Here is a 25,551-nt window from a genome sequence, read left to right on the forward strand (position 1 = left end):
CTGTCTGTTATGTCTCTCTCTCTCTCTCTCTCTCTCATATGCAACACACCCACTGTCTGTTACGTCTCTCTCTCTCTCATATGCAACACACCCACTGTCTGTTACGTCTCTCTCTCTCTCTCATATACAACACACCCACTGTCTGTTACGTCTCTCTCTCTCTCATATACAACATAACAGACAGTGGGTCTGTTACGTCTCTCTCTCTCTCATATACAACACACCCACTGTCTGTTACGTCTCTCTCTCTCTCATATACAACACACCCACTGTCTGTTACGTCTCTCTCTCTCATATGCAACACACCCACTGTCTGTTACGTCTCTCTCTCTCTCATATGCAACACACCCACTGTCTGTTACGTCTCTCTCTCTCTCTCTCATATGCAACACACCCACTGTCTGTTACGTCTCTCTCTCTCTCATATGCAACACACCCACTGTCTGTTACGTCTCTCTCTCTCTCTCATATACAACACACCCACTGTCTGTTACGTCTCTCTCTCTCTCATATACAACACACCCACTGTCTGTTACGTCTCTCTCTCTCTCATATACAACACACCCACTGTCTGTTACGTCTCTCTCTCATATGCAACACACCCACTGTCTGTTACGTCTCTCTCTCTCGCTCATATACAACACACCCACTGTCTGTTACGTCTCTCTCTCTCTCTCATATACAACACACCCACTGTCTGTTACGTCTCTCTCTCTCTCTCATATACAACACACCCACTGTCTGTTACGTCTCTCTCTCTCTCATATACAACACACCCACTGTCTGTTACGTCTCTCTCTCTCATATACAACACACCCACTGTCTGTTACGTCTCTCTCTCATATACAACACACCCACTGTCTGTTACATCTCTCTCTCTCTCTCATATACAACACACCCACTGTCTGTTACATCTCTCTCTCTCTCTCTCTCATATACAACACACCCACTGTCTGTTACGTCTCTCTCTCTCATATACAACACACCCACTGTCTGTACGTCTCCCTCTCATATACAACACACCCACTGTCTCCCTCTCATATACAACACACCCACTGTCTCCCTCTCATATACAACACACCTACTGTCTCCCTCTCATATACAACACACCCACTGTCTCCCTCTCATATACAACACACCCACTGTCTCCCTCTCATATACAACACACCCACTGTCTCCCTCTCATATACAACACACCCACTGTCTCCCTCTCGTATACAACACACCCACTGTCTCCCTCTCATAAACAACACACCCACTGTCTGTTACGTCTCTCTCTCTCATATACAACACACCCACTGTCTGTTACGTCTCTCTCTCTCTCATATACAACACACCCACTGTCTGTTACGTCTCTCTCTCTCTCATATACAACACACCCACTGTCTGTTACGTCTCTCTCTCTCTCTCATATGCAACACACCCACTGTCTGTTACATCTCTCTCTCTCTCATATACAACACACCCACTGTCTGTTACGTCTCCCTCTCATATACAACACACCAACTGTCTGTTACGTCTCTCTCTCATATACAACACACCCACTGTCTGTTACATCTCTCTCTCTCTCTCTCATATACAACACACCCACTGTCTGTTACGTCTCTCTCTCTCTCATATACAACACACCCACTGTCTGTTACGTCTCTCTCTCATATACAACACACCCACTGTCTGTTACATCTCTCTCTCTCTCATATACAACACACCCACTGTCTGTTACGTCTCTCTCTCATATACAACACACCCACTGTCTGTTACGTCTCTCTCTCTCTCTCATATACAACACACCCACTGTCTGTTACATCTCTCTCTCTCTCTCATATACAACACACCCACTGTCTCTCTCTCATATACAACACACCCACTGTCTGTTACGTCTCTCTCTCTCTCTCATATACAACACACCCACTGTCTGTTACATCTCTCTCTCTCTCATATACAACACACCCACTGTCTGTTACATCTCTCTCTCTCTCTCATATACAACACACCCACTGTCTGTTACGTCTCTCTCTCATATACAACACACCCACTGTCTGTTACATCTCTCTCTCTCATATGCAACACACCCACTGTCTGTTACGTCTCTCTCTCTCTCATATACAACACACCCACTGTCTGTTACGTCTCTCTCTCATATACAACACACCCACTGTCTGTTACGTCTCTCTCTCTCTCATATACAACACACCCACTGTCTGTTACATCTCTCTCTCTCTCTCATATTCAACACACCCACTGTCTGTTACGTCTCTCTCTCTCTCTCATATGCAACACACCCACTGTCTGTTACGTCTCTCTCTCTCTCATATACAACACACCCACTGTCTGTTACGTCTCTCTCTCATATACAACACACCCACTGTCTGTTACGTCTCTCTCTCTCTCATATACAACACACCCACTGTCTGTTACATCTCTCTCTCTCTCTCATATACAACACACCCACTGTCTCTCTCTCATATACAACACACCCACTGTCTGTTACATCTCTCTCTCATATACAACACACCCACTGTCTGTTACATCTCTCTCTCATATACAACACACCCACTGTCTGTTACATCTCTCTCTCATATACAACACACCCACTGTCTGTTACATCTCTCTCTCTCTCTCTCATATACAACACACCCACTGTCTGTTACATCTCTCTCTCTCTCTCATATACAACACACCCACTGTCTCTCTCTCATATACAACACACCCACTCTCATATACAACACACCCACTGTCTCTCTCTCTCATATACAACACACCCACTGTCACTCTCTCATATACAACACACCCACTGTCTCTCTCTCATATACAACACACCCACTGTCTGTTACGTCTCTCTCTCTCTCATATACAACACACCCACTGTCTGTTACGTCTCTCTCTCTCATATACAACACACCCACTGTCTGTTACGTCTCTCTCTCTCTCTCTCTCTCTCATATGCAACACACCCACTGTCTGTTACGTCTCTCTCTCTCTCATATGCAACACACCCACTGTCTGTTACGTCTCTCTCTCTCTCTCATATACAACACACCCACTGTCTGTTACGTCTCTCTCTCATATACAACACACCCACTGTCTGTTACATCTCTCTCTCTCTCATATACAACACACCCACTGTCTGTTACGTCTCTCTCTCATATACAACACACCCACTGTCTGTTACGTCTCTCTCTCTCTCTCATATACAACACACCCACTGTCTGTTACATCTCTCTCTCTCTCTCATATACAACACACCCACTGTCTCTCTCTCATATACAACACACCCACTGTCTGTTACGTCTCTCTCTCTCTCTCATATACAACACACCCACTGTCTGTTACATCTCTCTCTCTCTCATATACAACACACCCACTGTCTGTTACATCTCTCTCTCTCTCTCATATACAACACACCCACTGTCTGTTACGTCTCTCTCTCATATACAACACACCCACTGTCTGTTACATCTCTCTCTCTCATATGCAACACACCCACTGTCTGTTACGTCTCTCTCTCTCTCATATACAACACACCCACTGTCTGTTACGTCTCTCTCTCATATACAACACACCCACTGTCTGTTACGTCTCTCTCTCTCTCATATACAACACACCCACTGTCTGTTACATCTCTCTCTCTCTCTCATATTCAACACACCCACTGTCTGTTACGTCTCTCTCTCTCTCTCATATGCAACACACCCACTGTCTGTTACGTCTCTCTCTCTCTCATATACAACACACCCACTGTCTGTTACGTCTCTCTCTCATATACAACACACCCACTGTCTGTTACGTCTCTCTCTCTCTCATATACAACACACCCACTGTCTGTTACATCTCTCTCTCTCTCTCATATACAACACACCCACTGTCTCTCTCTCATATACAACACACCCACTGTCTGTTACATCTCTCTCTCATATACAACACACCCACTGTCTGTTACATCTCTCTCTCATATACAACACACCCACTGTCTGTTACATCTCTCTCTCATATACAACACACCCACTGTCTGTTACATCTCTCTCTCTCTCTCTCATATACAACACACCCACTGTCTGTTACATCTCTCTCTCTCTCTCATATACAACACACCCACTGTCTCTCTCTCATATACAACACACCCACTCTCATATACAACACACCCACTGTCTCTCTCTCTCATATACAACACACCCACTGTCACTCTCTCATATACAACACACCCACTGTCTCTCTCTCATATACAACACACCCACTGTCTGTTACGTCTCTCTCTCTCTCATATACAACACACCCACTGTCTGTTACGTCTCTCTCTCTCATATACAACACACCCACTGTCTGTTACGTCTCTCTCTCTCTCTCTCTCTCTCATATGCAACACACCCACTGTCTGTTACGTCTCTCTCTCTCTCATATGCAACACACCCACTGTCTGTTACGTCTCTCTCTCTCTCTCATATACAACACACCCACTGTCTGTTACGTCTCTCTCTCTCTCATATACAACATAACAGACAGTGGGTCTGTTACGTCTCTCTCTCTCTCATATACAACACACCCACTGTCTGTTACGTCTCTCTCTCTCTCATATACAACACACCCACTGTCTGTTACGTCTCTCTCTCTCATATGCAACACACCCACTGTCTGTTACGTCTCTCTCTCTCTCATATGCAACACACCCACTGTCTGTTACGTCTCTCTCTCTCTCTCTCATATGCAACACACCCACTGTCTGTTACGTCTCTCTCTCTCTCATATGCAACACACCCACTGTCTGTTACGTCTCTCTCTCTCTCTCATATACAACACACCCACTGTCTGTTACGTCTCTCTCTCTCTCATATACAACACACCCACTGTCTGTTACGTCTCTCTCTCTCTCATATACAACACACCCACTGTCTGTTACGTCTCTCTCTCATATGCAACACACCCACTGTCTGTTACGTCTCTCTCTCTCGCTCATATACAACACACCCACTGTCTGTTACGTCTCTCTCTCTCTCTCTCATATACAACACACCCACTGTCTGTTACGTCTCTCTCTCTCTCATATACAACACACCCACTGTCTGTTACGTCTCTCTCTCTCTCATATACAACACACCCACTGTCTGTTACGTCTCTCTCTCTCATATACAACACACCCACTGTCTGTTACGTCTCTCTCTCATATACAACACACCCACTGTCTGTTACATCTCTCTCTCTCTCTCATATACAACACACCCACTGTCTGTTACATCTCTCTCTCTCTCTCTCTCTCTCATATACAACACACCCACTGTCTGTTACGTCTCTCTCTCTCATATACAACACACCCACTGTCTGTACGTCTCCCTCTCATATACAACACACCCACTGTCTCCCTCTCATATACAACACACCCACTGTCTCCCTCTCATATACAACACACCTACTGTCTCCCTCTCATATACAACACACCCACTGTCTCCCTCTCATATACAACACACCCACTGTCTCCCTCTCATATACAACACACCCACTGTCTCCCTCTCATATACAACACACCCACTGTCTCCCTCTCGTATACAACACACCCACTGTCTCCCTCTCATATACAACACACCCACTGTCTCCCTCTCATACACAACACACCCACTCTCCCTCTCATATACAACACACCCACTGTCTGTTACGTCTCTCTCTCATATAGAACACACCCACTGTCTGTTACATCTCTCTCTCATATACAACACACCCACTGTCTGTTACGTCTCTCTCTCTCTCTCATATGCAACACACCCACTGTCTGTTACATCTCTCTCTCTCTCATATACAACACACCCACTGTCTGTTACGTCTCCCTCTCATATACAACACACCAACTGTCTGTTACGTCTCTCTCTCATATACAACACACCCACTGTCTGTTACATCTCTCTCTCTCTCTCTCATATACAACACACCCACTGTCTGTTACGTCTCTCTCTCTCTCATATACAACACACCCACTGTCTGTTACGTCTCTCTCTCATATACAACACACCCACTGTCTGTTACATCTCTCTCTCTCTCATATACAACACACCCACTGTCTGTTACGTCTCTCTCTCATATACAACACACCCACTGTCTGTTACGTCTCTCTCTCTCTCTCATATACAACACACCCACTGTCTGTTACATCTCTCTCTCTCTCATATACAACACACCCACTGTCTGTTACATCTCTCTCTCTCTCTCATATACAACACACCCACTGTCTGTTACGTCTCTCTCTCATATACAACACACCCACTGTCTGTTACATCTCTCTCTCTCATATGCAACACACCCACTGTCTGTTACATCTCTCTCTCTCTCATATACAACACACCCACTGTCTCTCTCTCATATACAACACACCCACTGTCTGTTACGTCTCTCTCTCTCTCTCATATACAACACACCCACTGTCTGTTACATCTCTCTCTCTCTCATATACAACACACCCACTGTCTGTTACATCTCTCTCTCTCTCTCATATACAACACACCCACTGTCTGTTACGTCTCTCTCTCATATACAACACACCCACTGTCTGTTACATCTCTCTCTCTCATATGCAACACACCCACTGTCTGTTACGTCTCTCTCTCTCTCATATACAACACACCCACTGTCTGTTACGTCTCTCTCTCATATACAACACACCCACTGTCTGTTACGTCTCTCTCTCTCTCATATACAACACACCCACTGTCTGTTACATCTCTCTCTCTCTCTCATATTCAACACACCCACTGTCTGTTACGTCTCTCTCTCTCTCTCATATGCAACACACCCACTGTCTGTTACGTCTCTCTCTCTCTCATATACAACACACCCACTGTCTGTTACGTCTCTCTCTCATATACAACACACCCACTGTCTGTTACGTCTCTCTCTCTCTCATATACAACACACCCACTGTCTGTTACATCTCTCTCTCTCTCTCATATACAACACACCCACTGTCTCTCTCTCATATACAACACACCCACTGTCTGTTACATCTCTCTCTCATATACAACACACCCACTGTCTGTTGCATCTCTCTCTCATATACAACACACCCACTGTCTGTTACATCTCTCTCTCATATACAACACACCCACTGTCTGTTACATCTCTCTCTCTCTCTCTCATATACAACACACCCACTGTCTGTTACATCTCTCTCTCTCTCTCATATACAACACACCCACTGTCTCTCTCTCATATACAACACACCCACTCTCATATACAACACACCCACTGTCTCTCTCTCTCATATACAACACACCCACTGTCACTCTCTCATATACAACACACCCACTGTCTCTCTCTCATATACAACACACCCACTGTCTGTTACGTCTCTCTCTCTCTCATATACAACACACCCACTGTCTGTTACGTCTCTCTCTCTCATATACAACACACCCACTGTCTGTTACGTCTCTCTCTCTCTCTCTCTCTCTCATATGCAACACACCCACTGTCTGTTACGTCTCTCTCTCTCTCATATGCAACACACCCACTGTCTGTTACGTCTCTCTCTCTCTCTCATATACAACACACCCACTGTCTGTTACGTCTCTCTCTCTCTCATATACAACATAACAGACAGTGGGTCTGTTACGTCTCTCTCTCTCTCATATACAACACACCCACTGTCTGTTACGTCTCTCTCTCTCTCATATACAACACACCCACTGTCTGTTACGTCTCTCTCTCTCATATGCAACACACCCACTGTCTGTTACGTCTCTCTCTCTCTCATATGCAACACACCCACTGTCTGTTACGTCTCTCTCTCTCTCTCTCATATGCAACACACCCACTGTCTGTTACGTCTCTCTCTCTCTCATATGCAACACACCCACTGTCTGTTACGTCTCTCTCTCTCTCTCATATACAACACACCCACTGTCTGTTACGTCTCTCTCTCTCTCATATACAACACACCCACTGTCTGTTACGTCTCTCTCTCTCTCATATACAACACACCCACTGTCTGTTACGTCTCTCTCTCATATGCAACACACCCACTGTCTGTTACGTCTCTCTCTCTCGCTCATATACAACACACCCACTGTCTGTTACGTCTCTCTCTCTCTCTCATATACAACACACCCACTGTCTGTTACGTCTCTCTCTCTCTCATATACAACACACCCACTGTCTGTTACGTCTCTCTCTCTCTCATATACAACACACCCACTGTCTGTTACGTCTCTCTCTCATATACAACACACCCACTGTCTGTTACATCTCTCTCTCTCTCTCATATACAACACACCCACTGTCTGTTACATCTCTCTCTCTCTCTCTCTCATATACAACACACCCACTGTCTGTTACGTCTCTCTCTCTCATATACAACACACCCACTGTCTGTACGTCTCCCTCTCATATACAACACACCCACTGTCTCCCTCTCATATACAACACACCCACTGTCTCCCTCTCATATACAACACACCTACTGTCTCCCTCTCATATACAACACACCCACTGTCTCCCTCTCATATACAACACACCCACTGTCTCCCTCTCATATACAACACACCCACTGTCTCCCTCTCATATACAACACACCCACTGTCTCCCTCTCGTATACAACACACCCACTGTCTCCCTCTCATATACAACACACCCACTGTCTCCCTCTCATACACAACACACCCACTCTCCCTCTCATATACAACACACCCACTGTCTGTTACGTCTCTCTCTCATATAGAACACACCCACTGTCTGTTACATCTCTCTCTCATATACAACACACCCACTGTCTGTTACGTCTCTCTCTCATATACAACACACCCACTGTCTGTTACATCTCTCTCTCTCTCATATGCAACACACCCACTGTCTGTTACGTCTCTCTCTCATATACAACACACCCACTGTCTGTTACATCTCTCTCTCATATACCACACACCCACTGTCTGTTACGTCTCTCTCTCTCATATACAACACACCCACTGTCTGTTACATCTCTCTCTCTCTCTCATATACAACACACCCACTGTCTGTTACGTCTCTCTCTCTCTCTCATATACAACACACCCACTGTCTGTTACATCTCTCTCTCTCTCTCATATACAACACACCCACTGTCTGTTACGTCTCTCTCTCTCTCTCATATACAACACACCCACTGTCTGTTACGTCTCTCTCTCTCTCTCATATACAACACACCCACTGTCTGTTACATCTCTCTCTCTCTCATATACAACACACCCACTGTCTGTTACGTCTCTCTCTCATATACAACACACCCACTGTCTGTTACATCTCTCTCTCTCTCATATACAACCCACCCACTGTCTGTTACGTCTCTCTCTCATATACAACACACCCACTGTCTGTTACATCTCTCTCTCTCTCTCATATACAACACACCCACTGTCTGTTACATCTCTCTCTCTCTCATATACAACACACCCACTGTCTGTTACATCTCTCTCTCTCTCTCATATGCAACACACCCACTGTCTGTTACATCTCTCTCTCTCTCATATACAACACACCCACTGTCTGTTACGTCTCTCTCTCATATACAACACACCCACTGTCTGTTACGTCTCTCTCTCATATACAACACACCCACTGTCTGTTACGTCTCTCTCTCTCTCATATACAACACACCCACTGTCTGTTACGTCTCTCTCTCATATACAACACACCCACTGTCTGTTACATCTCTCTCTCATATACAACACACCCACTGTCTGTTACATCTCTCTCTCTCTCATATACAACACACCCACTGTCTGTTACGTCTCTCTCTCATATACAACACACCCACTGTCTGTTACGTCTCTCTCTCATATACAACACACCCACTGTCTGTTACATCTCTCTCTCTCTCTCATATACAACACACCCACTGTCTGTTACGTCTCTCTCTCTCTCATATACAACACACCCACTGTCTGTTACATCTCTCTCTCTCTCATATACAACACACCCACTGTCTGTTACATCTCTCTCTCATATACAACACACCCACTGTCTGTTACGTCTCTCTCTCTCATATACAACACACCCACTGTCTGTTACGTCTCTCTCTCTCTCTCTCATATACAACACACCCACTGTCTGTTACGTCTCTCTCTCTCATATACAACACACCCACTGTCTGTTACGTCTCTCTCATATACAACACACCCACTGTCTGTTACGTCTCTCTCATATACAACACACCCACTGTCTGTTACGTCTCTCTCTCTCTCATATACAACACACCCACTGTCTGTTACGTCTCTCTCTCATATACAACACACCCACTGTCTGTTACATCTCTCTCTCTCTCATATACAACACACCCACTGTCTGTTACGTCTCTCTCTCTCTCATATACAACACACCCACTGTCTGTTACGTCTCTCTCTCTCTCATATACAACACACCCACTGTCTGTTACGTCTCTCTCTATCTCATGTAACAGACAGTGGGTGTGTTGTATATGAGAGAGAGACGTAACAGACAGTGGGTGTGTTGTATATGAGAGAGAGAGAGACGTAACAGACAGTGGGTGTGTTGTATATGAGAGAGAGAGAGACGTAACAGACAGTGGGTGTGTTGTATATGAGAGAGAGAGAGACGTAACAGACAGTGGGTGTGTTGTATATGAGAGAGAGACGTAACAGACAGTGGGTGTGTTGTATATGAGAGAGAGAGAGAGATGTAACAGACAGTGGGTGTGTTGTATATGAGAGAGAGAGAGATGTAACAGACAGTGGGTGTGTTGTATATGAGAGAGAGAGAGACGTAACAGACAGTGGGTGTGTTGTATATGAGAGAGAGAGAGACGTAACAGACAGTGGGTGTGTTGTATGTCTCTCTCTCATATACAACACACCCACTGTCTGTTACGTCTCTCTCTCATATACAACACACCCACTGTCTGTTACGTCTCTCTCTCTCTCTCATATACAACACACCCACTGTCTGTACGTCTCCCTCTCATATACAACACACCCACTGTCTCCCTCTCATATACAACACACCCACTGTCTCCCTCTCATATACAACACACCCACTGTCTCCCTCTCATATACAACACACCCACTGTCTCCCTCTCATATACAACACACCCACTGTCTCCCTCTCATATACAACACACCCACTGTCTCCCTCTCGTATACAACACACCCACTGTCTCCCTCTCGTATACAACACACCCACTGTCTCCCTCTCGTATACAACACACCCACTGTCTCCCTCTCATATACAACACACCCACTGTCTCCCTCTCATACACAACACACCCACTCTCCCTCTCATATACAACACACCCACTGTCTGTTACGTCTCTTTCTCTCATATACAACACACCCACTGTCTGTTACGTCTCTCTCTCATATAGAACACACCCACTGTCTGTTACATCTCTCTCTCTCTCATATGCAACACACCCACTGTCTGTTACGTCTCTCTCTCATATACAACACACCCACTGTCTGTTACGTCTCTCTCTCATATACAACACACCCACTGTCTGTTACATCTCTCTCTCTCTCATATACAACACACCCACTGTCTGTTACGTCTCTCTCTCTCATATACAACACACCCACTGTCTGTTACATCTCTCTCTCTCTCATATACAACACACCCACTGTCTGTTACATCTCTCTCTCTCTCATATACAACACACCCACTGTCTGTTACATCTCTCTCTCATATACAACACACCCACTGTCTGTTACGTCTCTCTCTCTCATATACAACACACCCACTGTCTGTTACGTCTCTCTCTCTCTCTCATATACAACACACCCACTGTCTGTTACGTCTCTCTCTCTCATATACAACACACCCACTGTCTGTTACGTCTCTCTCTCTCTCATATACAACACACCCACTGTCTGTTACATCTCTCTCTCTCTCATATACAACACACCCACTGTCTGTTACATCTCTCTCTCTCTCTCATATGCAACACACCCACTGTCTGTTACGTCTCTCTCTCATATACAACACACCCACTGTCTGTTACGTCTCTCTCTCATATACAACACACCCACTGTCTGTTACGTCTCTCTCTCTCTCATATACAACACACCCACTGTCTGTTACGTCTCTCTCTCATATACAACACACCCACTGTCTGTTACATCTCTCTCTCTCTCTCTCTCATATACAACACACCCACTGTCTGTTACGTCTCTCTCTCTCTCTCATATACAACACACCCACTGTCTGTTACGTCTCTCTCTCATATACAACACACCCACTGTCTGTTACGTCTCTCTCTCATATACAACACACCCACTGTCTGTTACATCTCTCTCTCTCTCTCATATACAACACACCCACTGTCTGTTACGTCTCTCTCTCTCTCTCTCATATACAACACACCCACTGTCTGTTACGTCTCTTTCTCTCATATACAACACACCCACTGTCTGTTACGTCTCTCTCTCATATACAACACACCCACTGTCTGTTACGTCTCTCTCTCATATACAACACACCCACTGTCTGTTACGTCTCTCTCTCATATACAACACACCCACTGTCTGTTACATCTCTCTCTCTCTCATATACAACACACCCACTGTCTGTTACATCTCTCTCTCTCTCATATACAACACACCCACTGTCTGTTACATCTCTCTCTCATATACAACACACCCACTGTCTGTTACGTCTCTCTCTCTCATATACAACACACCCACTGTCTGTTACGTCTCTCTCTCTCTCTCTCATATACAACACACCCACTGTCTGTTACGTCTCTCTCTCTCATATACAACACACCCACTGTCTGTTACGTCTCTCTCTCTCTCATATACAACACACCCACTGTCTGTTACGTCTCTCTCATATACAACACACCCACTGTCTGTTACGTCTCTCTCTCTCTCATATACAACACACCCACTGTCTGTTACGTCTCCCTCTCATATACAACACACCCACTGTCTGTTACGTCTCTCTCTCATATACAACACACCCACTGTCTGTTACATCTCTCTCTCTCTCATAAACAACACACCCACTGTCTGTTACGTCTCTCTCTCTCTCATATACAACACACCCACTGTCTGTTACGTCTCTCTCTATCTCATGTAACAGACAGTGGGTGTGTTGTATATGAGAGAGAGACGTAACAGACAGTGGGTGTGTTGTATATGAGAGAGAGAGAGACGTAACAGACAGTGGGTGTGTTGTATATGAGAGAGAGCGAGACGTAACAGACAGTGGGTGTGTTGTATATGAGAGAGAGAGAGAGACGTAACAGACAGTGGGTGTGTTGTATATGAGAGAGAGACGTAACAGACAGTGGGTGTGTTGTATATGAGAGAGAGAGAGATGTAACAGACAGTGGGTGTGTTGTATATGAGAGAGAGAGAGACGTAACAGACAGTGGGTGTGTTGTATGTCTCTCTCTCATATACAACACACCCACTGTCTGTTACGTCTCTCTCATATACAACACACCCACTGTCTGTTACATCTCTCTCTCTCTCATAAACAACACACCCACTGTCTGTTACGTCTCTCTCTCTCTCATATACAACACACCCACTGTCTGTTACATCTCTCTCTCTCTCATATACAACACACCCACTGTCTGTTACATCTCTCTCTCATATACAACACACCCACTGTCTGTTACGTCTCTCTCTCTCATATACAACACACCCACTGTCTGTTACGTCTCTCTCTCTCTCTCATATACAACACACCCACTGTCTGTTACGTCTCTCTCTCTCATATACAACACACCCACTGTCTGTTACGTCTCTCTCTCTCTCATATACAACACACCCACTGTCTGTTACATCTCTCTCTCTCTCATATACAACACACCCACTGTCTGTTACATCTCTCTCTCTCTCTCATATGCAACACACCCACTGTCTGTTACGTCTCTCTCTCATATACAACACACCCACTGTCTGTTACGTCTCTCTCTCATATACAACACACCCACTGTCTGTTACGTCTCTCTCTCTCTCATATACAACACACCCACTGTCTGTTACGTCTCTCTCTCATATACAACACACCCACTGTCTGTTACATCTCTCTCTCTCTCTCTCTCATATACAACACACCCACTGTCTGTTACGTCTCTCTCTCTCTCTCATATACAACACACCCACTGTCTGTTACGTCTCTCTCTCATATACAACACACCCACTGTCTGTTACGTCTCTCTCTCATATACAACACACCCACTGTCTGTTACATCTCTCTCTCTCTCTCATATACAACACACCCACTGTCTGTTACGTCTCTCTCTCTCTCTCTCATATACAACACACCCACTGTCTGTTACGTCTCTTTCTCTCATATACAACACACCCACTGTCTGTTACGTCTCTCTCTCATATACAACACACCCACTGTCTGTTACGTCTCTCTCTCATATACAACACACCCACTGTCTGTTACGTCTCTCTCTCATATACAACACACCCACTGTCTGTTACATCTCTCTCTCTCTCATATACAACACACCCACTGTCTGTTACATCTCTCTCTCTCTCATATACAACACACCCACTGTCTGTTACATCTCTCTCTCATATACAACACACCCACTGTCTGTTACGTCTCTCTCTCTCATATACAACACACCCACTGTCTGTTACGTCTCTCTCTCTCTCTCTCATATACAACACACCCACTGTCTGTTACGTCTCTCTCTCTCATATACAACACACCCACTGTCTGTTACGTCTCTCTCTCTCTCATATACAACACACCCACTGTCTGTTACGTCTCTCTCATATACAACACACCCACTGTCTGTTACGTCTCTCTCTCTCTCATATACAACACACCCACTGTCTGTTACGTCTCCCTCTCATATACAACACACCCACTGTCTGTTACGTCTCTCTCTCATATACAACACACCCACTGTCTGTTACATCTCTCTCTCTCTCATAAACAACACACCCACTGTCTGTTACGTCTCTCTCTCTCTCATATACAACACACCCACTGTCTGTTACGTCTCTCTCTCTCTCATATACAACACACCCACTGTCTGTTACGTCTCTCTCTATCTCATGTAACAGACAGTGGGTGTGTTGTATATGAGAGAGAGACGTAACAGACAGTGGGTGTGTTGTATATGAGAGAGAGAGAGACGTAACAGACAGTGGGTGTGTTGTATATGAGAGAGAGCGAGACGTAACAGACAGTGGGTGTGTTGTATATGAGAGAGAGAGAGAGACGTAACAGACAGTGGGTGTGTCTGTTACATCTCTCTCTCTCTCATAAACAACACACCCACTGTCTGTTACGTCTCTCTCTCTCATATACAACACACCCACTGTCTGTTACGTCTCTCTCTCTCTCATATACAACACACCCACTGTCTGTTACGTCTCTCTCTCTCTCATATACAACACACCCACTGTCTGTTACGTCTCTCTCTCTCTCTCATATGCAACACACCCACTGTCTGTTACATCTCTCTCTCTCTCATATACAACACACCCACTGTCTGTTACGTCTCCCTCTCATATACAACACACCAACTGTCTGTTACGTCTCTCTCTCATATACAACACACCCACTGTCTGTTACATCTCTCTCTCTCTCTCTCTCATATACAACACACCCACTGTCTGTTACGTCTCTCTCTCTCTCATATACAACACACCCACTGTCTGTTACGTCTCTCTCTCATATACAACACACCCACTGTCTGTTACATCTCTCTCTCTCTCATATACAACACACCCACTGTCTGTTACGTCTCTCTCTCATATACAACACACCCACTGTCTGTTACGTCTCTCTCTCTCTCTCATATACAACACACCCACTGTCTGTTACATCTCTCTCTCTCTCATATACAACACACCCACTGTCTCTCTCTCATATACAACACACCCACTGTCTGTTACGTCTCTCTCTCTCTCTCATATACAACACACCCACTGTCTGTTACATCTCTCTCTCTCTCATATACAACACACCCACTGTCTGTTACATCTCTCTCTCTCTCTCATATACAACACACCCACTGTCTGTTACGTCTCTCTCTCATATACAACACACCCACTGTCTGTTACATCTCTCTCTCTCATATGCAACACACCCACTGTCTGTTACGTCTCTCTCTCTCTCATATACAACACACCCACTGTCTGTTACGTCTCTCTCTCATATACAACACACCCACTGTCTGTTACGTCTCTCTCTCTCTCATATACAACACACCCACTGTCTGTTACATCTCTCTCTCTCTCTCATATTCAACACACCCACTGTCTGTTACGTCTCTCTCTCTCTCTCATATGCAACACACCCACTGTCTGTTACGTCTCTCTCTCTCTCATATACAACACACCCACTGTCTGTTACGTCTCTCTCTCATATACAACACACCCACTGTCTGTTACGTCTCTCTCTCTCTCATATACAACACACCCACTGTCTGTTACGTCTCTCTCTCATATACAACACACCCACTGTCTGTTACATCTCTCTCTCTCTCATATACAACACACCCACTGTCTGTTACGTCTCTCTCTCATATACAACACACCCACTGTCTGTTACGTCTCTCTCTCATATACAACACACCCACTGTCTGTTACGTCTCTCTCTCTCTCATATACAACACACCCACTGTCTGTTACATCTCTCTCTCTCTCATATACAACACACCCACTGTCTCTCTCTCATATACAACACACCCACTGTCTGTTACGTCTCTCTCTCTCTCTCATATACAACACACCCACTGTCTGTTACATCTCTCTCTCTCTCATATACAACACACCCACTGTCTGTTACATCTCTCTCTCTCTCTCATATACAACACACCCACTGTCTGTTACGTCTCTCTCTCATATACAACACACCCACTGTCTGTTACATCTCTCTCTCTCATATGCAACACACCCACTGTCTGTTACGTCTCTCTCTCTCTCATATACAACACACCCACTGTCTGTTACGTCTCTCTCTCATATACAACACACCCACTGTCTGTTACATCTCTCTCTCTCTCTCTCTCATATACAACACACCCACTGTCTGTTACGTCTCTCTCTCTCTCTCATATACAACACACCCACTGTCTGTTACGTCTCTCTCTCATATACAACACACCCACTGTCTGTTACGTCTCTCTCTCATATACAACACACCCACTGTCTGTTACATCTCTCTCTCTCTCTCATATACAACACACCCACTGTCTGTTACGTCTCTCTCTCTCTCTCTCATATACAACACACCCACTGTCTGTTACGTCTCTTTCTCTCATATACAACACACCCACTGTCTGTTACGTCTCTCTCTCATATACAACACACCCACTGTCTGTTACGTCTCTCTCTCATATACAACACACCCACTGTCTGTTACGTCTCTCTCTCATATACAACACACCCACTGTCTGTTACATCTCTCTCTCTCTCATATACAACACACCCACTGTCTGTTACATCTCTCTCTCTCTCATATACAACACACCCACTGTCTGTTACATCTCTCTCTCATATACAACACACCCACTGTCTGTTACGTCTCTCTCTCTCATATACAACACACCCACTGTCTGTTACGTCTCTCTCTCTCTCTCTCATATACAACACACCCACTGTCTGTTACGTCTCTCTCTCTCATATACAACACACCCACTGTCTGTTACGTCTCTCTCTCTCTCATATACAACACACCCACTGTCTGTTACGTCTCTCTCATATACAACACACCCACTGTCTGTTACGTCTCTCTCTCTCTCATATACAACACACCCACTGTCTGTTACGTCTCCCTCTCATATACAACACACCCACTGTCTGTTACGTCTCTCTCTCATATACAACACACCCACTGTCTGTTACATCTCTCTCTCTCTCATAAACAACACACCCACTGTCTGTTACGTCTCTCTCTCTCTCTCATATACAACACACCCACTGTCTGTTACGTCTCTCTCTATCTCATGTAACAGACAGTGGGTGTGTTGTATATGAGAGAGAGACGTAACAGACAGTGGGTGTGTTGTATATGAGAGAGAGAGAGACGTAACAGACAGTGGGTGTGTTGTATATGAGAGAGAGCGAGACGTAACAGACAGTGGGTGTGTTGTATATGAGAGAGAGAGAGAGACGTAACAGACAGTGGGTGTGTTGTATATGAGAGAGAGACGTAACAGACAGTGGGTGTGTTGTATATGAGAGAGAGAGAGATGTAACAGACAGTGGGTGTGTTGTATATGAGAGAGAGAGAGACGTAACAGACAGTGGGTGTGTTGTATGTCTCTCTCTCATATACAACACACCCACTGTCTGTTACGTCTCTCTCATATACAACACACCCACTGTCTGTTACATCTCTCTCTCTCTCATAAACAACACACCCACTGTCTGTTACGTCTCTCTCTCTCTCATATACAACACACCCACTGTCTGTTACATCTCTCTCTCTCTCATATACAACACACCCACTGTCTGTTACATCTCGCTCTCATATACAACACACCCACTGTCTGTTACGTCTCTCTCTCTCATATACAACACACCCACTGTCTGTTACGTCTCTCTCTCTCTCTCATATACAACACACCCACTGTCTGTTACGTCTCTCTCTCTCATATACAACACACCCACTGTCTGTTACGTCTCTCTCTCTCTCATATACAACACACCCACTGTCTGTTACATCTCTCTCTCTCTCATATACAACACACCCACTGTCTGTTACATCTCTCTCTCTCTCTCATATGCAACACACCCACTGTCTGTTACGTCTCTCTCTCATATACAACACACCCACTGTCTGTTACGTCTCTCTCTCATATACAACACACCCACTGTCTGTTACGTCTCTCTCTCTCTCATATACAACACACCCACTGTCTGTTACGTCTCTCTCTCATATACAACACACCCACTGTCTGTTACATCTCTCTCTCTCTCTCTCTCATATACAACACACCCACTGTCTGTTACGTCTCTCTCTCTCTCTCATATACAACACACCCACTGTCTGTTACGTCTCTCTCTCATATACAACACACCCACTGTCTGTTACGTCTCTCTCTCATATACAACACACCCACTGTCTGTTACATCTCTCTCTCTCTCTCATATACAACACACCCACTGTCTGTTACGTCTCTCTCTCTCTCTCTCATATACAACACACCCACTGTCTGTTACGTCTCTTTCTCTCATATACAACACACCCACTGTCTGTTACGTCTCTCTCTCATATACAACACACCCACTGTCTGTTACGTCTCTCTCTCATATACAACACACCCACTGTCTGTTACGTCTCTCTCTCATATACAACACACCCACTGTCTGTTACATCTCTCTCTCTCTCATATACAACACACCCACTGTCTGTTACATCTCTCTCTCTCTCATATACAACACACCCACTGTCTGTTACATCTCTCTCTCATATACAACACACCCACTGTCTGTTACGTCTCTCTCTCTCATATACAACACACCCACTGTCTGTTACGTCTCTCTCTCTCTCATATACAACACACCCACTGTCTGTTACGTCTCTCTCTCTCTCATATACAACACACCCACTGTCTGTTACGTCTCTCTCATATACAACACACCCACTGTCTGTTACGTCTCTCTCTCTCTCATATACAACACACCCACTGTCTGTTACGTCTCCCTCTCATATACAACACACCCACTGTCTGTTACGTCTCTCTCTCATATACAACACACCCACTGTCTGTTACGTCTCTCTCTCTCTCATATACAACACACCCACTGTCTGTTACGTCTCTCTCTATCTCATGTAACAGACAGTGGGTGTGTTGTATATGAGAGAGAGACGTAACAGACAGTGGGTGTGTTGTATATGAGAGAGAGAGAGACGTAACAGACAGTGGGTGTGTTGTATATGAGAGAGAGCGAGACGTAACAGACAGTGGGTGTGTTGTATATGAGAGAGAGAGAGAGACGTAACAGACAGTGGGTGTGTCTGTTACATCTCTCTCTCTCTCATAAACAACACACCCACTGTCTGTTACGTCTCTCTCTCTCATATACAACACACCCACTGTCTGTTACGTCTCTCTCTCTCTCATATACAACACACCCACTGTCTGTTACGTCTCTCTCTCTCTCATATACAACACACCCACTGTCTGTTACGTCTCTCTCTCTCTCTCATATGCAACACACCCACTGTCTGTTACATCTCTCTCTCTCTCATATACAACACACCCACTGTCTGTTACGTCTCCCTCTCATATACAACACACCAACTGTCTGTTACGTCTCTCTCTCATATACAACACACCCACTGTCTGTTACATCTCTCTCTCTCTCTCTCTCATATACAACACACCCACTGTCTGTTACGTCTCTCTCTCTCTCATATACAACACACCCACTGTCTGTTACGTCTCTCTCTCATATACAACACACCCACTGTCTGTTACATCTCTCTCTCTCTCATATACAACACACCCACTGTCTGTTACGTCTCTCTCTCATATACAACACACCCACTGTCTGTTACGTCTCTCTCTCTCTCTCATATACAACACACCCACTGTCTGTTACATCTCTCTCTCTCTCATATACAACACACCCACTGTCTCTCTCTCATATACAACACACCCACTGTCTGTTACGTCTCTCTCTCTCTCTCATATACAACACACCCACTGTCTGTTACATCTCTCTCTCTCTCATATACAACACACCCACTGTCTGTTACATCTCTCTCTCTCTCTCATATACAACACACCCACTGTCTGTTACGTCTCTCTCTCATATACAACACACCCACTGTCTGTTACATCTCTCTCTCTCATATGCAACACACCCACTGTCTGTTACGTCTCTCTCTCTCTCATATACAACACACCCACTGTCTGTTACGTCTCTCTCTCATATACAACACACCCACTGTCTGTTACGTCTCTCTCTCTCTCATATACAACACACCCACTGTCTGTTACATCTCTCTCTCTCTCTCATATTCAACACACCCACTGTCTGTTACGTCTCTCTCTCTCTCTCATATGCAACACACCCACTGTCTGTTACGTCTCTCTCTCTCTCATATACAACACACCCACTGTCTGTTACGTCTCTCTCTCATATACAACACACCCACTGTCTGTTACGTCTCTCTCTCTCTCATATACAACACACCCACTGTCTGTTACGTCTCTCTCTCATATACAACACACCCACTGTCTGTTACATCTCTCTCTCTCTCATATACAACACACCCACTGTCTGTTACGTCTCTCTCTCATATACAACACACCCACTGTCTGTTACGTCTCTCTCTCTCTCTCATATACAACACACCCACTGTCTGTTACATCTCTCTCTCTCTCATATACAACACACCCACTGTCTCTCTCTCATATACAACACACCCACTGTCTGTTACGTCTCTCTCTCTCTCTCATATACAACACACCCACTGTCTGTTACATCTCTCTCTCTCTCATATACAACACACCCACTGTCTGTTACATCTCTCTCTCTCTCTCATATACAACACACCCACTGTCTGTTACGTCTCTCTCTCATATACAACACACCCACTGTCTGTTACATCTCTCTCTCTCATATGCAACACACCCACTGTCTGTTACGTCTCTCTCTCTCTCATATACAACACACCCACTGTCTGTTACGTCTCTCTCTCATATACAACACACCCACTGTCTGTTACGTCTCTCTCTCTCTCATATACAACACACCCACTGTCTGTTACATCTCTCTCTCTCTCTCATATTCAACACACCCACTGTCTGTTACGTCTCTCTCTCTCTCTCATATGCAACACACCCACTGTCTGTTACGTCTCTCTCTCTCTCATATACAACACACCCACTGTCTGTTACGTCTCTCTCTCATATACAACACACCCACTGTCTGTTACGTCTCTCTCTCTCTCATATACAACACACCCACTGTCTGTTACATCTCTCTCTCTCTCTCATATACAACACACCCACTGTCTCTCTCTCATATACAACACACCCACTGTCTGTTACATCTCTCTCTCATATACAACACACCCACTGTCTGTTACATCTCTCTCTCATATACAACACACCCACTGTCTGTTACATCTCTCTCTCATATACAACACACCCACTGTCTGTTACATCTCTCTCTCTCTCTCTCATATACAACACACCCACTGTCTGTTACATCTCTCTCTCTCTCTCATATACAACACACCCACTGTCTCTCTCTCATATACAACACACCCACTCTCATATACAACACACCCACTGTCTCTCTCTCTCATATACAACACACCCACTGTCACTCTCTCATATACAACACACCCACTGTCTCTCTCTCATATACAACACACCCACTGTCTCTCTCTCATATACAACACACCCACACTGTCTGTTACTCATAAACACAAACACGCGACCACCCTCTGGTCTTTGAACTGTCTCTAAACCGATGTTAATCTCTCTCCCGTGGCAGCTGATCGGGAGGCTGAGATCTTGTATGAGGTTGTGTTTGATGAAGAGTTTGCTGGGGGACTTACTATCAGGTACAGTCTGTCTGTGTTTCATTGTTTCACGTAGGTCTATGTTAAGTGTTTCAGGCCTTGACTCAAAACATTTTATTTTAGGTTATGTGTTTTATATGCCAAGTACCTGTGTTTTGTGACCGTGGTCTGTTGTCTCACTTGACTGTTTTGGGTGACTGTATTCTACCTGACCGTGGTCTGTTGTCTGATCTGACTGTTGTTCTGGGTGACTGTATTCTACCTGACCGTGGTCTGTTGGGTGACTGTATTCTGCCTGACCGTGGTCTGTTGGGTGACTGTATTCTGCCTGACCGTGGTCTGTTGGGTGACTGTATTCCCCCTGACCGTGGTCTGTTGTTCTGGGTGACTGTATTCTGCCTGACCGTGGTCTGTTGGGTGACTGTATTCCCCCTGACCGTGGTCTGTTGTTCTGGGTGACTGTATTCTGCCTGACCGTGGTCTGTTGTTCTGGGTGACTGTATTCTGCCTGACCGTGGTCTGTTGGGTGACTGTATTCTGCCTGACCGTGGTCTGTTGGGTGACTGTATTCTGCCTGACCGTGGTCTGTTGGGTGACTGTATTCCCCCTGACCGTGGTCTGTTGTTCTGGGTGACTGTATTCTGCCTGACCGTGGTCTGTTGGGTGACTGTATTCCCCCTGACCGTGGTCTGTTGTTCTGGGTGACTGTATTCTGCCTGACCGTGGTCTGTTGGGTGACTGTATTCCCCCTGACCGTGGTCTGTTGTTCTGGGTGACTGTATTCTGCCTGACCGTGGTCTGTTGTTCTGGGTGACTGTATTCTGCCTGACCGTGGTCTGTTGGGTGACTGTATTCCCCCTGACCGTGGTCTGTTGGGTGACTGTATTCTGCCTGACCGTGGTCTGTTGTTCTGGGTGACTGTATTCTGCCTGACCGTGGTCTGTTGGGTGACTGTATTCCCCCTGACCGTGGTCTGTTGGGTGACTGTATTCTGCCTGACCGTGGTCTGTTGGGTGACTGTATTCTGCCTGACCGTGGTCTGTTGGGTGACTGTATTCTGCCTGACCGTGGTCTGTTGGGTGACTGTATTCTACCTGACCGTGGTCTGTTGGGTGACTGTATTCCCCCTGACCGTGGTCTGTTGTTCTGGGTGACTGTATTCTGCCTGACCGTGGTCTGTTGGGTGACTGTATTCCCCCTGACCGTGGTCTGTTGTTCTGGGTGACTGTATTCTGCCTGACCGTGGTCTGTTGGGTGACTGTATTCCCCCTGACCGTGGTCTGTTGTTCTGGGTGACTGTATTCTGCCTGACCGTGGTTTGTTGGGTGACTGTATTCTGCCTGACCGTGGTCTGTTGGGTGACTGTATTCTGCCTGACTGTGGTTTGTTGGGTGACTGTATTCTGCCTGACCGTGGTCTGTTGGGTGACTGTATTCTGCCTGACCGTGGTCTGTTGTCTGATCTGACTGTTGTTCTGGGTGACTGTATTCTACCTGACCGTGGTCTGTTGGGTGACTGTATTCCCCCTGACCGTGGTCTGTTGTTCTGGGTGACTGTATTCTGCCTGACCGTGGTCTGTTGTCTGATCTGACTGTTGTTCTGGGTGACTGTGTTCTGCCTGACTGGTCTGTTGTCTGATCTGACTGTTGTTCTGGGTGACTGTGTTCTGCCTGACTGTGGTCTGTTGTCTGATCTGACTGTTGTTCTGGGTGACTGTATTCTGTCTAGGTGTGCGTCGGGCCGTGGCTACAGGCTGCCTCCGTGTGCCTTAATCAACCTGAGCCATGGATGCCGCTTTGAGCAGGGTTCACACAAACTGACCGCCATCGTCAAACCCCAGCCTGCCGCCTCCTCCCACCACCACGCACACAACAAAGAACAGCTGTCTGGGCTAAACCACTCACCACGCTCACCCTTCATACCCACACAGGTAGGACTGGAGTAGAGCAAATTACACCTGTATTCATGTCACACACACACACACACACACACACACACACACACTCAAATAAGAATGGGTCAAATCTCCCACTCATTAGACTTTCCCTCCCCCCCATGTCTCTCCCTCCCTCCCCCCATGTCTCTCCCCCCCCCCCCCCATGTCTCTCCCCCCCCCATGTTTCTCCCTCCCTCCCCCCATGTATGTTTCTCCCTCCCTCCCCCCATGTATGTTTCTCTCTCTCTCTCTCTCTCTCTCTCTCTCTCTCTCTCTGTCTCTCTGTCTCTCTGTCTCTCTGTCTCTCTGTCTCTCTGTCTCTCTGTCTCTCTGTCTCTCTGTCTCTCTGTCTCTCTCTCTCTCCCTCTCTCTCTCCCTCTGTGTCTCTCTCCCTCCCTCCCTCCCTCCCTATGTCTCTCCCCTTCTCTCTCCCTCCCTCCCTCCGTCTCTCCCGCCCTCTGTCTCCCTCTGTGTCTGTCTCTCTCTCCCTCCCTCCCTATGTCCCTCGCTCCCCACCCTCCGCCTGTCTCTCTCCCTCTCTCCCTCCCTCCCTCCGTTTCTCCCGCCCTCTGTCTCTCTCTCTCCCTCCCTCCCTGTCTCTCCCTCCCTCTGTCTCTCCCCCTCTGTCTCTCCCTCCCTCCCTATGTCCCTCCCTCCCCACCCTCCGTCTGTCTCTCTCCCTCCCTCCCTCCGTCTTTCCCTCCCTCTGTCTCTCCCTCTCTCTCTCCCTCCCTCCCTCCGTCTCTCCCTCTGTGTCTGTCTCTGTTTCTCTCAGCAGCAGAACGGCAGACAAAACATTCTCAGGGCAGACACTCAGGGGAACAAAAATGTGCACCACAATGCCCTCAGCCAGAAACACCAGCCGAAGGTAAGCCTGTGTTTGTTCTCTCTCCTCTCTGGCTCCCTCTCTCTGTGTTTGTTCTCTCTCCTCTCTGGCTCGCTCTCTCTGTGTTTGTTCTCTCTCCTCTCTGGCTCGCTCTCTCTGTGTTTGAGTTTTTCTCTACAATGCCACATTTCTCTGTAGTAGAGTGATGTTACACACTCTCCCTGTGAGTGCAGGGTAAAGATGAGGAGTTCAGTAATGTGTGGCAGTCTCTGCAGAGTTCTGGAATGCCCCAGAAACCACCAGCCCACTGGCAACAAAACAATGTGAGTCCATTCATAAGTGTGTCTGTACCAGT

The 25,551-nt window shown here is 46.0% G+C and overlaps 1 protein-coding gene across 16 annotated transcripts in view; it reads left to right on the top strand.

Annotated features, from left to right (window-relative positions):
* The window catches only part of xrn1 (5'-3' exoribonuclease 1), an 88,689-nt gene that overhangs the window by 56,898 nt on the left and 6,240 nt on the right, over positions 1-25,551 (top strand). For 8 of the 16 annotated variants that reach the window (XM_090224917.1, XM_090224921.1, XM_090224926.1 and 5 more), the window contains exons 29-32: positions 22,407-22,476; positions 24,163-24,364; positions 25,146-25,238; positions 25,430-25,519. In XM_090224917.1, coding sequence (XP_090081043.1) covers positions 22,407-22,476; positions 24,163-24,364; positions 25,146-25,238; positions 25,430-25,519 — 455 coding nt within the window. The remainder of the gene's footprint in view (positions 1-22,406; positions 22,477-24,162; positions 24,365-25,145; positions 25,239-25,429; positions 25,520-25,551) is intronic. The other 8 variants (XM_090224918.1, XM_090224922.1, XM_090224927.1 and 5 more) reach the window with 1 other exon arrangement.

This window comes from Oncorhynchus mykiss, chromosome 28 (genome assembly GCF_057628025.1).
Source record: "Oncorhynchus mykiss isolate SJ-2025 chromosome 28, ASM5762802v1, whole genome shotgun sequence".
Taxonomy (NCBI): domain Eukaryota; kingdom Metazoa; phylum Chordata; class Actinopteri; order Salmoniformes; family Salmonidae; genus Oncorhynchus; species Oncorhynchus mykiss.